Raw genomic sequence first — 17246 nt, 5'->3', positions numbered from 1 at the left:
TAAAGTTATTATATATATAGATTATTATATAATATATATATATAATATATATAGACAATGTGTATATATATATATTATTATAATATATATTATTATTTATATATATATAATATATATATTTATATATATATATATATATATATATATATATATATATATATTATATACACGCAGAACAGTATATAGTAATGTATTATGAATTATTTTTAGAAGAAAAGGCTTCGTTTCAATCAGGAAATAGCGTATTTTGGCTCGGAGAAGAGCGAACATTCTCAGTCAAGAATGAAAGTACTTAACTAAACGACAGTTTTTGGTCTTTGTGACTGTTATTCTGGTGGGGACAAATCCGGCGAAGTCCTCCCGCCGTATGGGTCTAGAACTGGGCCGCACTCGTTGTCTCTGCGACACAAATCTGTAACTCCCGAGGGGTCATTTACCCCGTCGTTGGAAAAGACTAGAGTCACGCCTAGCGAAGCCATGACGCAACACAGAATACTTTCCAGATGACAAGGTAAACGAAGGGAGACATTGAAGACGAAATGAAATGTCATATCGGTGTCAAGAATAGAGAGGTATTACTACAGATCGTCACGCCATGAGAGAAAGAGAGAGAGAAGGGAGGTACGAAAAGGGATATTGACGGCCGCAGCAGCCTCTGTTTCGATTAAACGTTTGACCAATTTGGACACGTGGGTCAAGTGAATCATCTTCTCTCATCATTTCAGTCAGAATAATAAATGATTTCCACTCTAAAGGAAGGGTTACTCAGTCATTGATGTTTTCCGGACCTTTACCTAACATTTGCAAGACATTGTCTGGCAAACAGTGTAGCCTGCTAATGAAAGCAGCTACGCTTTTCCTTGCTTCAGCATTAGATAATTTCAGTGACAGCAAGGAAACCGTTCGATTTCCAGAGGCTTTTCCAGCTGTTTCCTATCAGAAAGGGAGAGACATGAACTCCTCCTACCCTCAGTAGGAGCCGAACTCACACACACACACACACACACACACACACACATACACACACGAGAAAGGACGAGGTTTACTGTTCATCCACCGCACTACGAGAAGGGAATCAATATTTACCCTGGAGTAAATATAAGAGGAACGGTAAAACACACTGATTGAATAATTTGATATACTATATCTTAAAAAAAATTCACTTATCATCCTCTTTAAGCAAAGTTCATAGTCAGTGGAGATACCGGCTCGGTGCATGTAGTAGTTAGTATGCGTGGGAGCTGTGTGCAGGAGACTTGTGAATGAAGTCAAGAAAGTGCAAAGAAGAAGAAGAAGAAAGCTTTCGCAAGTTCCATCTTTGAGTCTCCAGTGAAATAATAAAAGGTGCTGTTGATGACATCTGTTCTTTTCAAGGCACGAATTTGATATAAAACGGCTACACAGGAGAAGACATCAGCACTCATGTGCAAGAATGTGCGCACACTCAACACTTCCTCGAGAGAATCAATTGACTAAAATTCCCTAAAGTATCGAGAAAGAGAGATTCCCCATTTCAAGGTGAGTTGGAATGCTGATGTTCAAAGACCGACCTTGGATGAAAACCTCCGGCCTCCCGAGACCGCATTCAAAATGTCACCGTTGTTGCTGAGGTCACTAGAGGAGTGATGATATTCGAAAGGATTCCCATTGCTCAAAAGGAACGCTGTCAAAAGTTCGGTGCTAAAATCAACCAAGAGATGGCTCGCAGACGAACAACTAAAAACAAACATAAGCACATTTACCACTCGTAACCCAACTTGAAATATATCTTAGGGCCAGTCACAAGCGGTAATGGGGTGAATAAGATCCCGGAGCCGTCAGAGCTGTTGAAGCAGCGATCATAACGACGACAACACCAGTAATATACCAACTCCTGTGGCGGCTCTCCAGCCGTCCGTCCTCCGGGCTCCGTGCAGCTGCAAGGGCAACAGCGACATGCAGGCGTTCTCGCCGGACGGAAATGCAGGTCATTTTGTGTCCGAGAACCATAGCTAGAGAAACAATATAAACGTAAGTCGTCGCAGGGGGCAGTTCACCTCGCAGCGTACCTTCGGCCCCTATCTGCAACTCCTTTGATTCCTCTTACTGTACCTCCGTTCATATCATCTATTTGCCTTGTTACCTTCCACCCCTCCTGACAATTGTTTCATAGAGCAAATACTTTGAGGTTTTCCTTTCCTCCGGCTACACCTTTCCACGGTCCAAAGTTAAGTATATCTTAGTTTTACCAGACCACTGAGCTGGTTAACAGCTCTCCTAGGGCTGGCCCGAAGGATTAGATATATTTACGTGGCTAGGAACCAATTGGTTACCTAGCAACGGGACCTTCAGCTTTCTGTGGGATCCGAACCACATTGTATCGAGAAATGAATTTCTATCACCAGAAATAAATTCCTCTGGTTCCGCGTTGGCCGAGCTGAGAATCGAACTTCGGACCACCGAATTGGTAGCCGTGCACATTTCAAACCTTTTTACTCTTGTTTTCATTTTCAGCGCCGAATGATCTCATAGGTCCCAGTGCTTGGCCTATGGCCTAAATAATATATGCTAATTCTGCACCCTTAAGTAATCATTTTGGGACTGATATAAGTGCCTTCAACTTTTGAACTGGAAATGAAATAATGACAAACTAGTCCACACGAGGAACAAATTTATGCTTTCCTAGATTCATTGGATTCGTATCCATCATGGCATGGCAGCCTTGACTAGACCTAAGAAGCAATTCATGACTAAACCTCAATTTTAGGTTGAATGAATCTCTAAATGCTCGAGATATTCCAGATAAAATAGGAATGCTCCTGGCGATCCCTGTTTTTTGCGCTTCTGAACCGTTGTTACAGCAGTTATAACCTTAATCAAGTCGGAAGGTCGCAGAGAAGTGACTACATCTAAACATTCGAGTTTAGTCAAATGTCACTGATCATGAGGACCACAGATAACGTCATCTGATATCGCAGCTGTACGAGGATATAAGAGAAGTGTCAGTTCAAACAAATCTGCCATCATCACTGTTGACAAAGATAACTAAATGGGTACTTAACACCTGCAAATGAATCCTTATACAAGTGCTACTGAGCTGGGACCACAGCAACTCTACGACCGGACAAAGTTACTGTTCCCTTTTTCATCTTAAAATCTAAAGAATAACCGAAGCAAACCGTCATTAAGATATATTTGGACGAATGACGTAAATCCTTCAGTAGTTACTTAAGATATACTCCAGACCATAATACATTCAAGTCAAGTAGCTGACGGTGTAAAAAGCTTATTACACAACTGGCTCGTATAAAAATGTGCCAATCACAGTGGCAGTTCTTTCAGAAAATATATCTTAAAACATTTCTAACCTATTAATTCAACCATTGTGCTCCTAAGCACATGTTTTGGAAACAGTGCTTGGTAAAAATTAAGCAGTGCAATAGGCTCGAAGACACACACACACACACACACACACACCAGAGAAAAATACAAGACAAAAAAGAAAAGGTGCATCAGCAGAGGTGCTGCTTTGAGGAAGATGAAATAAGAGATAAAACTGTCCTATTCTTACTCACTGATCTCACTGACTAAAACTGGTTTCATGAATGTCTGGGTCTGTTCTCAGACCACCAGTGACTGCATTGCATGGCTGAAACTGCCTGCATCTGAAAGCTGAGGTGTGTGCTTTGTGATGATGTTAAGTTATTTCATCTGCAACATAGAAAATGCAAAAAATAGGTACACGTTAAAATTATCAAAATCACTTAACAAATTCCTTGGCAACTGCTAAACATTTACTGGAGCAATTCACTTATTAGTTTTCTATATGACTAGCAACAAACAAAAAGCAAAGGACGGAAATGCCGTATACAAAGCAAGGAAAAACTCACTGGGTGGCTACCAAAATTTACTGAGGATTATTTTGAAGTTTGGATGTTTTGACATACATCTGAATTCTTGTAGCCCTTCCTACCCACGGATGGTTAGCAACAGAGTCAGGATTATTTTAAGTATATTTAAATGTGTAATAGTAGTCTAGTCATAAGGAGACATTTAAAAATGACGTGATCATTTTAGAGCTGCATTTACCCTCCTAGCTGAGTTTATAACCATACTTGTCATGTCAAATTCTGTACAGTTTCCTTTAGTCTAAAGAATTTTGACGTTTTGAAGTAACTAGGTCAAACTACTTCTAACCCTCCTTATCATCCGGTCTCTTGTACCTCAAGTGTGGAAGACGACGACGACGAAGCTGAGTACGAAAAGAAAAGACAGCGTTGAATTGAAACCTGCTCCTGATGCATTTGCTTATGACGTACTTCTACTGTTTAAGGTGCGATTTCTGTTTATGTGTCATCCCTAGCGAAAGCAGCGTAACATTATTCCAGTATAAAGTATTTCCATTCCTAATACTAGAATTAGCAGTAGACCTTAGACTGTCTCCATGGATCGCTTTCTGCCATTTTCCATCTGTGAAAATGCTGGCGCTCACGTACAATCATTCTCAACGAGACAGAACCTGAAAACCTCCGATGTTCCCATTTACTTACTCTCGCGTATTGCGGTTTTCTTACGTAGGAGTATTGTCTATTTCCATGAGCGCTCGTAACCATTTTGGTGAGCTCACGCTTTCTGCAATTTTGTTAATCTAGTATGATCCTGTACACGAAGTAAATAGTATCATAAATGAATAGAATGACCGATTCTTCGACCATGCGGCCTTGAGGATGCACCCATCTGTCCATTGGTGATTTGACGCCCAGTCCTGAGCACTGTAAGCAAACAGTTTCTGTAGCCAACGAATTGTCGTCGAGACCTACGTGAAGGGGAGTGGAGGTCTCCTGCCTGTACCTACTAAACGAGGGGCGCCTCTTCTCCAAAAGGCAGACCCTTTTCGTTCATATGATAAAATACTAATTATAGATTCTGTACATATACAGACAGACATACACGTGTTTGCGTGTGTGTGTGTTTACAAACTCCTAAAACACATAAATATTAAGAGTGCGCAATTTATGCAATCATGAAAGTATAGTGAGCGTTGGAATTATTTCATTGAACTCGAGAACTTCGGAGCATTAAACCACAGACTAATAATAATAATAATAATAATAATAATAATAATAATAATAATAAAAAGAGAGCGATAAGGAGTATCTGATGGAGGGTTGAAATCTCGGATGATCTAAGCAATCTCGGAGTGAATCTAATCGCGAATCATTGTCCTGATCAATAACAAAACCCACCACACTAACAACGTGCTCTGCATTTTCACATTTGCTGCATTCATACTCGAAGAGTGAGTCACCAGAGCGCCCTCACAAGCACATCTCTCTCAGGACTGCTCCTCAGAGAGAGTGATCCAGTGTCGCTCCCACGAGATTCCTAATCACTCCTGATCGCCCCGAAGTCCTTTCTTTGTTTTCATTTTGACTTCCATATCTTATCTGACACCCCCTGAGAAGTGCTTTTTCGCCTCATTCTCACCAATTTCCACGTTGTCATACATTTTCGTGACCTTTTATGAAACTGAAAGTGACATCTAGGCACGATGTAGGAAACGTATTCACGTGCTACATGAAGCAGTGCACCCAGAAAATACAATTAAGTGTTAATACCCTCACAATATGTGTGCATATAAGAACACACATACAATATGTACACACCCATTTTCTAGTGGCTTTTGTTAGCACGGATTCAGAAAATGACTGTCCTTGAAATGAAAGGGAAGCCACGCCATTTGGTACTTGAATGAGCAGTGACTGGGAAGATATTTGCACGTAGTATTCAGTAGAGGGAAAGGAAGAGGTCTTCTGCTTCACAAGCACTTTCTTTCTTTCTATTAATCTTTGACCGAATCCGAGACAAATTCTGTTCCGTCCTACTTGGCAAACTGAACCATGAAAGCTGAATGTGCCCTGCGTGCTCCTCTCTCTCTCACTCTCTCTCTCTCTCTCTCTCTCTCTCTCTCTCTCTCTCTCTCTCTCTCTCTCTCTCTCTCTCTCTCTCTCTCTCCCTAGAATCTGCCTTCCTATCTCCTTACTGTTTGCTGTTAGTTAATTTAGCTGTAAATGGTAAATAAAGTAAAGAAGCTTCCTGACGCTTGAAATAGTTCCTTGAGAGGTGGCACCTGTGCGCCTTCCACCCTCTGCACAATTTATTTTGCCGTCGATTCACAGAAAGGTATTTGCATCCAAGCGTAAATGACTTTGGTGCAAAACTGAGCTCAAACTGCAGCGATTTCAAGTTGGTTAGGTAGATGAAGCCCCTGACCTAGGTACCAACACCTTACGAAAAGTTCGGTATGACCTAGGAACGGTTAGGTCAGTATAGATTCATGTTAATTGGTGCCCTATTTGGCTGGTCAAAGTACTACGCCTTTCCCAAAATCCCGGCTGCACATTTCCCAAGTCTGAAAGAGTATAAGGATGGGGAAAATTAGGACCAATCAAAGCGTGTGGAGCTGATCCATGACGTCACAAGCCACGCCTTTTAGCTTCCTCCTCAGTCCTATATCCATTACACTGCCGCCGTCAGTCACGATGCCGAAGAAATACTTTCTTCTCAATTTCAGTTTACGGCTTGTATGACATATACATTGTAGTCAGATATATCTAAACATAATGCAACACTAATTTAACAACAATATATTCTTCAAATGAGATACACCGCGAAAGATATTATGCGTTATTGGCTTCTCCCTATTCATGAATAATATTTTCACATCGCAAATTTCTAAATTATATACTTGAATATACATGTTTAAAGCCATTTATAAAGAGTTGCGATAACTCACGGGATGAATCAAACAATATACAAGATGGTAAACATGATGGTATCTGACCTGTTTGTAGGGGAAAATAGAGAGAGGGAGTAGGCTTACACTACGGATTTCTATTGACATATGCTATTTCGTAGTAATGCACATTACTGGAAATTGTATAAAAGCAATATACTGATCATTACTAGGTTATGAACAGGAATCAGACTGATATAGTCTCTACTATTTACAGGGGACACAGTTTCAGCTTCATTCATTAAATTATTTCAAGAGCTAATGTGCCCTTAAGGAAACCTAAGGAAACCTACGGTATTGTTGTTTTGGTGATCTAAGTTAGCATAATGTAACCAAATATAGTTACGTGACTAACTCATCCTGTCAGTAGCTAATCTGAATACGTTGTTTTTCAAGGTGTACTTGATAAGCTGTAGTAAAAAAATTGCCTTTTTGAGGTGGATTCCGTTTTCATAAAACCTTCCAGATGTCCTTACCTGATTGGTCCTTGTCATTCATTGTGTACGAATATATAAAAAGTTTTCATTAGAAATTTTTTGCTTTTGATTTTTACTTTTCATACATTGTGTTCAAACAAATCAAAAGTGATAATATAATTCAGTATTGAATAATTTCAGCAAGCCTTCACGTGATTTTTACTTAAAATTCATTGTGTACAAAGAAAACACTGATTATTTAATTTATTTGATATTCTTAGCAAACCTTTCATACCTGTCATTCATTGTGTGCAAAGAATCAAAATGAGTAATATTTTTAGCAATTATAGGAGTACAAAATACTACCAATTTACGGAGTCACCGTAGACTTTTTGCTAAGCTGAACTAGAGCAGAATTGATGCGTAAATTTAAAGTAAATATGGATGACACTCTCTCTCAACAGAATTTATGAAAATATTCAACATGTATTAATTAAAGCTAGGGATAACAGTAGTATATGAGTATACTACTATTTTCATACTCAATGGCCAAATGTATGCCTTAAATCAAGTGCATAATTATTTTTTTTTACCTATAGGTATTTAGCATTATGCCAAGCACTGGGGCAACTGAGGCTATTCAGCGCTGAAACGGAAATTGACAGTAAAAGGTTTGAAAGGTGTTACAGACAGGAGGAAAACCTCAAAGCAGTTGCACTATGAAGCAATTGTTAGGAGAGGGTGGACAATAGGATGGAAGAAAGAGAATATGAACAGAGGTAACAGTAAAATGAATGAACGTACTTGCAGCTAGGCGCCGAGGGGACGCTACGATAACCTTAAGTAATGCCTACATGGCACCATATGAGGTGTAATGACGGCTCCATCCCCCTACGAGGTGCATAAATTTGTCATCAAAACTGTATCTTCCACATTTCTTTTAAGCATAAGGCAATTATTATTTTAGTTCTGTACATAATACCGTTTTATAACCTGAAACAACAGGCAGTAACGCCTGAAAACCGTTCCATGCTCTTAAAATCGTCACCTTCAAAGTGCCGCGAAGTTCTTGGCCTCCTAGCTGTAGTCTGTAGTGCTAATTACAAGTCATATAGCATCATTTTTACCATACCATCAATTTTATCATCTTGCATATTTTTTATTCATCCCACGTGTTATCGCAACTCTTTCTATATGGCATTAAACACGCATGTTCAAGTATATAATTTAGTAACTCGCAATGAAAATATTATTTATGCTGTAAATATCGACTTTGTGAGCAGGAATTAAGATGCACTGAGCACTATTACCAAGAGGGAGAAGCCAATAACACTTAATATATTTCACGGTGTATCTCATTTGAAGAATGTATTGTTTATTCAATTAGTGTTGCATTATGTTTATATATCTCAGACTAAAATGTATAGGTCATACAAACCGTAAATTGTGAAATGGGGAAGTTTTTCTTTGGCATTGTGACTAGCAGTAATGTCTATCAGACCGAGTGTAGCTTAAAGGCGTGGCTTTGACGTCATGGTCAGCTCCACGTGCTTTGATTGGTCCTAATTTTCCCAATCCCTAAACTCTTCCAGACTTGGGAAATATCCATCCCGGCTCCGACAGTGAGTGGCCAATTTTCCTTTTGACTGTTTTATTGTGTGCTTCTCAAGCAGATTGTAAGGGCCTTTTACATTGTCACACGGACAGACAGGCCAATGAAGACAAATAAATGATAAAAGAAAAATGGGTCGGTCTTCAAGCTTAGGAAATGTCAACGGAAATGAGGAAACAGCGAAGAAAGCTTTCAGAAGTTTTCAGGATTGATTAACAAGAACCTAACCAATGTATATATATATATACTATATAACTATGTATTTTAATAGTATATATATATATATATCATAATTATATATGTATATTATATATATATATATATATATAATATATATATATATATAGACATATATATATATATATATATTATATATATATATATTACTATATTTACGAATAAGCAGCTAATTGTTCGTGAAAAAAATTGCATCTTGTGTCGGATGTGTTGGAAAAATGACTGTGGCAAACTTAAAGTCTTGCCTAATAACAACTGTGCTGGTGAGGTGAAAAAAAAAAAAAAACACGGCAACACCTTTATCACAGATATCAGCACAATCGATGATAAGAAATCGAAAGGTTTCATTGCCTGAATATGACGTATATCGACGACTAAATTATTCTTGTTATGAAATTTCTGCTTTCGAATAATGAGCAACGAACAAGACATAGGTGAGGAATTTCAGTGAAAGTTTCCCTGCGTTCTTCCTCTGGATGAAGCTTTCTCAAGCAGCTCTCTGTTGTGGATGAAAACCCCTTGTTCAAGAGCTCGAGAAAGTGAATCGATTTTCAGAGCCTCTCAACCTGGAAATAAGCCTGACACGTCCAAGATTTTGATTTTATCACTTTACCAAAATTAGTTTTTCTAAATACAGGGAAATGCCATAAATTCCAAGTTTTGACGTCTTATGAAAATTATTATACACTGGAAAAGTTCATATTGTTGCTTTTCAAGTTGCTGGCATCAAATAAGAAAAAATAGTTACAGGGCATGGAGATCAAAGTGACAAAAACAGTGAAAAAAGTTATTTTTTAAATGATTTACTTGTAGTAGCAATAATGTCTAAAACCCCTACAGAGACATAATCACTGCTGTTAAAATACCTTCAGAGAAACAGTCATCAATGATAATGGTCTGAAAAGGCCTACACAGAAACTCTTTACTGCCTACCGTCTAAAAATCCCAAAGAACATTGCTCACAGTCTAAAAAAGCGAACAGAAAAATACCGCTAAGTCTAAAAGTCTAAAACGGGCAAGAGCATATACTTACTACTAATAATAGTCTAAAAATGCCAACAGAGGTTTTGAGGTGAGAGTCATCCCATGCTATAGTAATCGTGGGCGTGGGACGACGGTTTCTTTGAGGTTCGGGCGAGTTTTCGCCAGAGCTGGGGTCCGGGTCGTCCTCGTCATCCTCGGGTTGGCGCCCGGCGTGGGAGTCCCACGAGAGGCGGGAGTCTGAGCGGGAAATGGAGTCGAAGTCGTGCGAGAGAAGCTCGATGTCGTGCGGCAGATCCAGGTCCGGGTGGGAGGACTGGATCGTGAACGAGTCCCAGTCGGACGTCCATCGGCGGCACTCCAGCTGCTCAATGTCGCGCAGCAACTCCTGCACCTCGTCATAGCCGCAGATGTCTGATATGGAAGGCAATTCCCGCCGTAGTCTCGACACCCCAGAGCCCACATCCTCGGCCGTACCCACCGAACCTGAGAGTAGCGACCCTCGGGAACCCAAGCCCGACCCGGCTCGAGACCCGGGGCGGGACACGGAGCGCAAAGAGCCCGACGCCCTCGAGAGCACAGATGGGCGGGAGCCTGAGCTGAACGATCTGTGGTTGAAGATCTTAGGCCGTGCCCCCCCTGGCCACCTATTGTTGAGCACCACTTTGTTGTGGACATACGGGCCAGAGCCACTTGTGGAGGGCCGTGAGTCACACTCCGAGGGGCGGGACATCACTTCCTCATTGGCCTGCACCATGGCAGCAAGTGGGGGGGCGGGCAGGCAGGGGGTGGGGAAGGGCAGCAGCAGCCTTTGGGGTGGGCGGCGCTAGGCACCCACCACCTCCACCACCACCACCACGACCACCCACCATGACACTCTCACACCCATCCCACTTGGGCCTCATCTACGGCAGCAGAAGACCTCATCATCGCCATTCTGAAAAGCAAAGAAAACACTGTTAGACGCAGTCGCTGGGAGGGAAGGCTTCGGAAGCGCGGCCGCGCTCCACTCCCTTCTATGCACTGCACAGTGGGCCAGCAGGTGGACAAAATTAAATTTTTTACTTTTCCTAATTATCATGAGGATCATAAAAATAAAAAATACATACATTAGTGACAAAGGAATGCAATATTATAGATTGCAAGTAGTTGTTAGTATCAGTGTTTTACAGGCTTAAACATGACTAAACTAGTTGCTCTTGGCTGCACACTGTTTTTCCATACAAAAACATTTTATTGTTTCTTTAGCCATGGTTTATGAAAGGTGTGTTGTGGAGTAAACTCATATTTCAAAATTACTTTTTTGTGCATTATTGAATTTATTAAAGGTCTTGATCTTTGTATTTATGATCTAAATGTTGGGTGCAACAGTGTTTGATATAAGTCCCTCAAAATTTGTTGAAAATTTTAGGCATATAAAAGTTTATGATAGAGCACAAAAAATTGCAAAGCTTTGCAAAGATTCCCAATGGTGTTAAATGGTAGATAATTAAGTCCCAAACAATAGGACGAAAAACTTTTTGCCACTAACTGCCACTTTTTTTACAGTGAATATAACTGTCTGGACAACTATGAAAAAAATATTACCAAAAGATGAAGATATCAGGTTTAAGAGTAATAATGATCCATTATATCTTTTTAGTTCAGATATAGGAAAATAACAAGGTGCATGAAAATGGATGTTACTAACCAATATCTGTTTAATGAAGCTAGTGAAGCGATAAAGAATGGACATATGCATAGTTTTCATGATGGTAAACTACATAATATTCTGCTTGGAAAGATTGAAAATATTATACGTGATACACTATAGCAACAAATATTGTGATTAACTTTCTGAAAAACTTAAGAATTAAGTGGAGAACTGTTAACAGAACCAGAGAGTTATTTCTAAGCAAGTACCAAGGTTGGCTTGATGCTAAAGTGTATCAAAACACAGAAAATGAAACTCCTAAGAAATCTCGAGGAAGACCTACAACAGAGAGTTTTCAGAGCTCATCCGAGAAAACAAAACGAAGGAAAACTGCAGAGCTTGTTAACATATCTCCTCATAGGTTCACATATGCTACATCAAGAGTTCTAAGAAAGAAGGGACAATCAAGAATGGCTAAATCTTTACCCCAAATTTCTACTGAAAACCAATATACTTCATCAGAAAATATCACAGAGTGTTCTTTTTCTGCAAATGAAGCTCTGGCATTGATCTTAGACTGTGGCCTTTGAAAAAGAAGCTATCAAAATTTGAGGAATAAAACGCTTGAGAAAAAATAAAAAGTTTTTCCCTCTTACAACGATGTTCGTTCTGCCAAAGAAGAGTGCTTACCTTCTCCTGAAAATTGGTTAGTAACTGATTATTCTGCAGAAGTGACCTTACAAGATTTATTAGACCACACAACAAGGAGAATATTTGAAGTAGTGTATTTGAATGAAGCAGATTTAGAAATAAAGCAGTTTAAGTTAATTTGTAAAGTTGGATTTGATGGTACAACAGGTCAAAGTGTTTAGAAGCAGATTCGAAGTGATAACTAAGAACGGGATGTCATTTTCGAGTCCTGTTTATTTGTAACTTGTATGGTACCTTTACAGCCGAGTGGAAAGACAGAAGCTAATGGGAAAATTATCTTATGGAAAAATAATAAGCCCTCATCACCATTTTTTGCAGACCTATAAGTTTCAAATTCATGAAGGAAACTTCACAGGTTTTAGTGGAAGAAGAGCAATACTTAAAAAATGCTATCCATATACTTAGACCAACTCAAGTTAAAAACGATGTTAGCGTCATTGATGATTTGAGCATTACAATGATAGATGGAAAAGTGGCATCCTCTTTATCCCTTGTCACCAACTCAATGCAATGCTGTTCTTTGTGTGGGGCATCACCTAAGCTAATGAATGACATAGAGAAAGTTTCAAAGAGACCCCTGTCAAATGATGGCATCATGTATGGACTATCAACATTACATGCCTGGATAAGATCTATGGAATGTTGCTTACACTTGTCATACAAGTTGCCTATTAAGAAATGGCAAGCAAGAACAAAAGAAGAAAAAGCAAAGGTTCAGCAACAAAAAATCGAGAATACAAAAAGCTTTTCGTGATAGGACAGGATTAGTGATTGATATGCCAAAACAGTCAGGTTTTGGGACGTCAGATGATGGAAATACGGCTAGAAGATTTTTTCATCATGCTGAAACATCAAGTGAAATTCTTGGAATTAAGACAGAATTGCTGAAGAATTTGCAGATAATCTTGTGTACTTTATCATCTGGGTTTGATATAAATGTCACAGCATTCAAATCCTTCTGCATCAATACCGCTAAAATTTACGTGGAAGAGTACAACTGGTATTATATGCCTCAGAGTTTGAATAGAATTCAGTGATTGAACAGTTTAATCTGCCAATTGGACTTTACTCCGAAGAGGCCCAAGAAGCCAAAAACAAAGACTTTAAGAAGTTCAGAGAGTCATTTTGCCGGAAAATATCCAGAAAAAAAACTATTGAGGACTTAATGCGACGGTTATTCTGCTCATCCGATCCCCTAATAACATCAATGAGAAATCAGACAAAAAACACATCTAAGAAAGATCTGCCAGATGAAGCTCGACTGCTCCTCATTACAGATTCTAAAATATCAAGTGAAGGACCATAAACATAATGAGACATGTACCTTAACTGAAGATCATGAACGCGCTTCTCTTATATAGGCTAAATGGCTTCTCCATTTGGCATTTATTCTTGCATTCCTTATCATCTTCAAATCATTTATTTTACTTGCTTTTACCTTATTTCAATGATATAATCTCTTGAAAGGAAGATTTTTTGTTGTTGTATTTTTATGTTCTTTATTGGCCATTGTACAAAATGTATTACAATTAAAATATTATTGCTTTAGTTTCCATGATTTCACTTATTTCCCAAGAAAATAAGAATTGCAGAATTACCAAATTACAGAATATATGTGCTCAAAATCACCGATTTGTACTGATTTGATATTTTTTTTCCTTTTATAATGGTTTAGAATAATGTTAATCCCAAATAAAGCTAGTTTTTGCGCTGAAAGTATTTTTGTCCCTTGAAGTCCCATTCTGGCCCACTGTGCACTGTCAGCATCTTGGAGTCGGAGAGCGAGGAGGGCTTCCACACACACACATTCACACTTCAATGAACCACAACAAGTCTCCAGTTCATTCATCTATATCGCAATCACTTAGCAGTACCCGGGACGCCTGCATAAGGACCGTGGCGGGGATATCAACTGCACTGTTCCTTGGCGACGGGAAGAGGAAGCTTTGATCTGATTGTACTACAGGGAAATGGTGTAAGACAACTACATTAACAAATATTAAGATCTATAAGTTCTTTCAGTACGTTTGAGCCATGGAACAATGTCATGCCTGTTCATGAGAGCCACGGTCTAGGGGTATGTCCTGGGGTCAAAGATTTTCTAGGCGTAATTTTAAGAAAGAACCGTTACAAATTCTTTATCAATAACAAACTTCTTACAACTTTTTTTCTCCCCCTTGCATTCTCTCTCTCTCTCTCTCTCTCTCTCTCTCTCTCTCTCTCTCTCTCATTTTTCCACGAGACGTCATTCCCCTAACTACGAGCCAGGTAGACTGCGCGTCGTCCGACCTAGACCGTGTGAGAGCTGTGCTTAACGCCACTTTTATTACGTCGGAAAAATAGAACTAATCTAAAACATGATTCAATACTTCCCAGTATCCAGGCGATAATATCATGGCATTATGTTCAGTATTTCATATGGCTGACAAACAATGAGGAAGTGTTTGCAAGTATGTTAAGACAACTAAGTGTTCATTAATCCGTTTCACTGACAGCCTTCACTAACTATAGCAGTGTAAATCTGCTATGCAGACAACTACGCGAAACAATTTCAAAAGACGCTATTTTCTAAATAGTGAACAACTTCATAAATCTGACCGTGTCGCCTTTGATTTTTATTGTAGGTATGATAAAGATACTCACCTCTTGAGACTAAGGAATAAAACAAACAACGAACAGACCCTGAGAGCTTCATATTAGTATGAACCTTTCTTCGGTACTGTATGTTGTTATGAGTAACCGATTTCGTTTTGAACGGAATTGCGATCAACTCCAGTCAATGAAGGCTGAAGCATATCCAATTTTGACTCGGAGTCTTGAAAAATAAATATAAAAAACTTAAAACCACTTTTAGTAAAATGCACTAAAAAGTGAAAAATACATTTTTTGAGACATACCAGGATTTCCTTACAATTAATCATGTCTACAAAAATAGAAGCGTGGGCGTTAAACATGGAAGGAAGTGCTACAAGAAGCGGAATGTTATTTTTTTTTCATTTCTTGTAGCATTTCTTGCTATATTTGGCGGCCACGCTTTTATTTTTTAGACATGATTAATTGTAAGGAAATCTTGGTGTGTCTCAGAAAATATATTTTCCCCTTTTAGTCTAATTTAGTAAAAGCGTGTTTTAAATTTATATATACATATATATATATATATATATATATATATATATATATATATATATATATATATATATATATAGTACTGGTAATCTTCTTAGGCACGAAGATATAGTAATTCCGTTATATTCCACATAGGAAAATGAAAAAGGTATTTGTCAGAAAATGCCCAACAGTTTCGTCCTCCAATGGACCTCTTCTTGGAGCGTTTATTAAGGAAAGAGACAAAGTTTACAGTGCATGTAGCAAAGAAAGGCCTAAAATATTTTAAACGCAGTTACCAAAAACTAGCAGTTTGAGCTACAAACTATTCAGCAGTAAAATAACGACAAAACAAGAATAGTAGTTGACCAATGAAAAATACCAAAATATCTAACGAGGTAATACATCCATTTGAAACAGCATAACATACAGTACATATTAACAAGAGTATACTATGTGATAGTTAATGGATAACATTATCCACTTTGTACTGACGTTTCATGACATGTAAGATAAAAGGATCTAATTTATACAAACCAGGCGATAAATTAAATTTTTTTTCCTTTGCTGTGAACAATGCAAGCTGTCCCTATCAAATTTCTTTCAATAAAACCTGTGCTCTTAACAAAATCTTTGACCCGAGCCAGTCAATCGTTGCATTACACATAGTTCTATGAACACATAAAGCATTGCTTATATTATTTGTTCGTATATTATATTTATGATTTAATATGCGTTTTTCGAGTGTCTTCCCAGATTGTCCTATATAAAAACTACCGCACTTGCATGGGATCTTATATATGACTCCTTCATTGTTTTCCGGACTATTATGAATTAAAGTTTTTCCAATGGTGCTAGGATATGAAAAAGTTGTACTAAAACCAAGTAACCTTAGGGGGTAGGCTATAGATTCCAATTTAAAATTAGTATTAATACCAACTTGATATATAAATTCTAGTTCCTCATTGATAAATTCCGGACTGCAGATATTAAGAGCTCTAAGAAACATTGATCTTAATGCTGAGAGTTTTACTTCTACTTTGTGTGAGGAGTAATTGTTAATAACAAGATTGTTGTTAGCAGGTTTTCTGTGTATTTTAAACTTGTAGCTAAAACTTACAAATGACCTCACAACTGTAACATCTAAAAATGAGATAACACCATTTTCTTCTTCGTCAACCGTAAAAGTTACGGAGGGAACTAAATTTCTGAGGTCTCTTAAAATCTTCTGAATTTCAATAAAAGTTTTCAGTACCGCAAATACATCGTCAACATATCTAACCCAGAAAATAATATCTGCCATAATTGAATTAGCTATTCTGACTCATAAAATTCCATGTAAATATTTGATAATACTGGGGACAAGCAATTACCCATCTGCATTCCAAATTTTTGTCGGTAAAATTTGCCATTAAAAATAAAACAAGTGTCAACCACGCACAGTCTGATTAGTTCTAAAATAACGTGATTAGGCAGAGATATGACATGCTTATTTTGTTCGCTATAAGATGTCCACTATTGGTTCGGTGTTTTACAAACTTTCTAGGTTCTTAGTAACATTATTGCAACCACTTGTCGGTACAATATCTGATTCTCATGTTGAAAATAATTTAGATTTTGTAAACAGATTAATCAGGAAAACTCCAAAAGATGATGAAATGATGGTAAGCTTTGATGTTAAAAGTCTATTCACTCGTGCACCTGTCAACGACGTCTTAGAATTTCTAAATAGCGAACTAAATAAGCATGTCATATCTCTGCCCAATCATGTAATTT

General features: G+C 38.3%; 1 protein-coding gene across 2 annotated transcripts in view; it reads right to left on the bottom strand.

Annotated features, from left to right (window-relative positions):
- Nucleotides 1-17246, bottom strand: part of LOC135226987 (uncharacterized) — a 163515-nt gene that overhangs the window by 16678 nt on the left and 129591 nt on the right. For both annotated transcript variants that reach the window (XM_064266700.1, XM_064266701.1), the window contains one exon: nt 10074-10958. In XM_064266700.1, coding sequence (XP_064122770.1) covers nt 10074-10778 — 705 coding nt within the window. In that variant the 5' untranslated portion in view covers nt 10779-10958. The remainder of the gene's footprint in view (nt 1-10073; nt 10959-17246) is intronic.

Source organism: Macrobrachium nipponense, chromosome 15, assembly GCF_015104395.2.
Source record: "Macrobrachium nipponense isolate FS-2020 chromosome 15, ASM1510439v2, whole genome shotgun sequence".
Classification (NCBI taxonomy): Eukaryota; Metazoa; Arthropoda; class Malacostraca; order Decapoda; family Palaemonidae; genus Macrobrachium; species Macrobrachium nipponense.
This window is presented reverse-complemented; position numbering and strand designations above follow the sequence as displayed.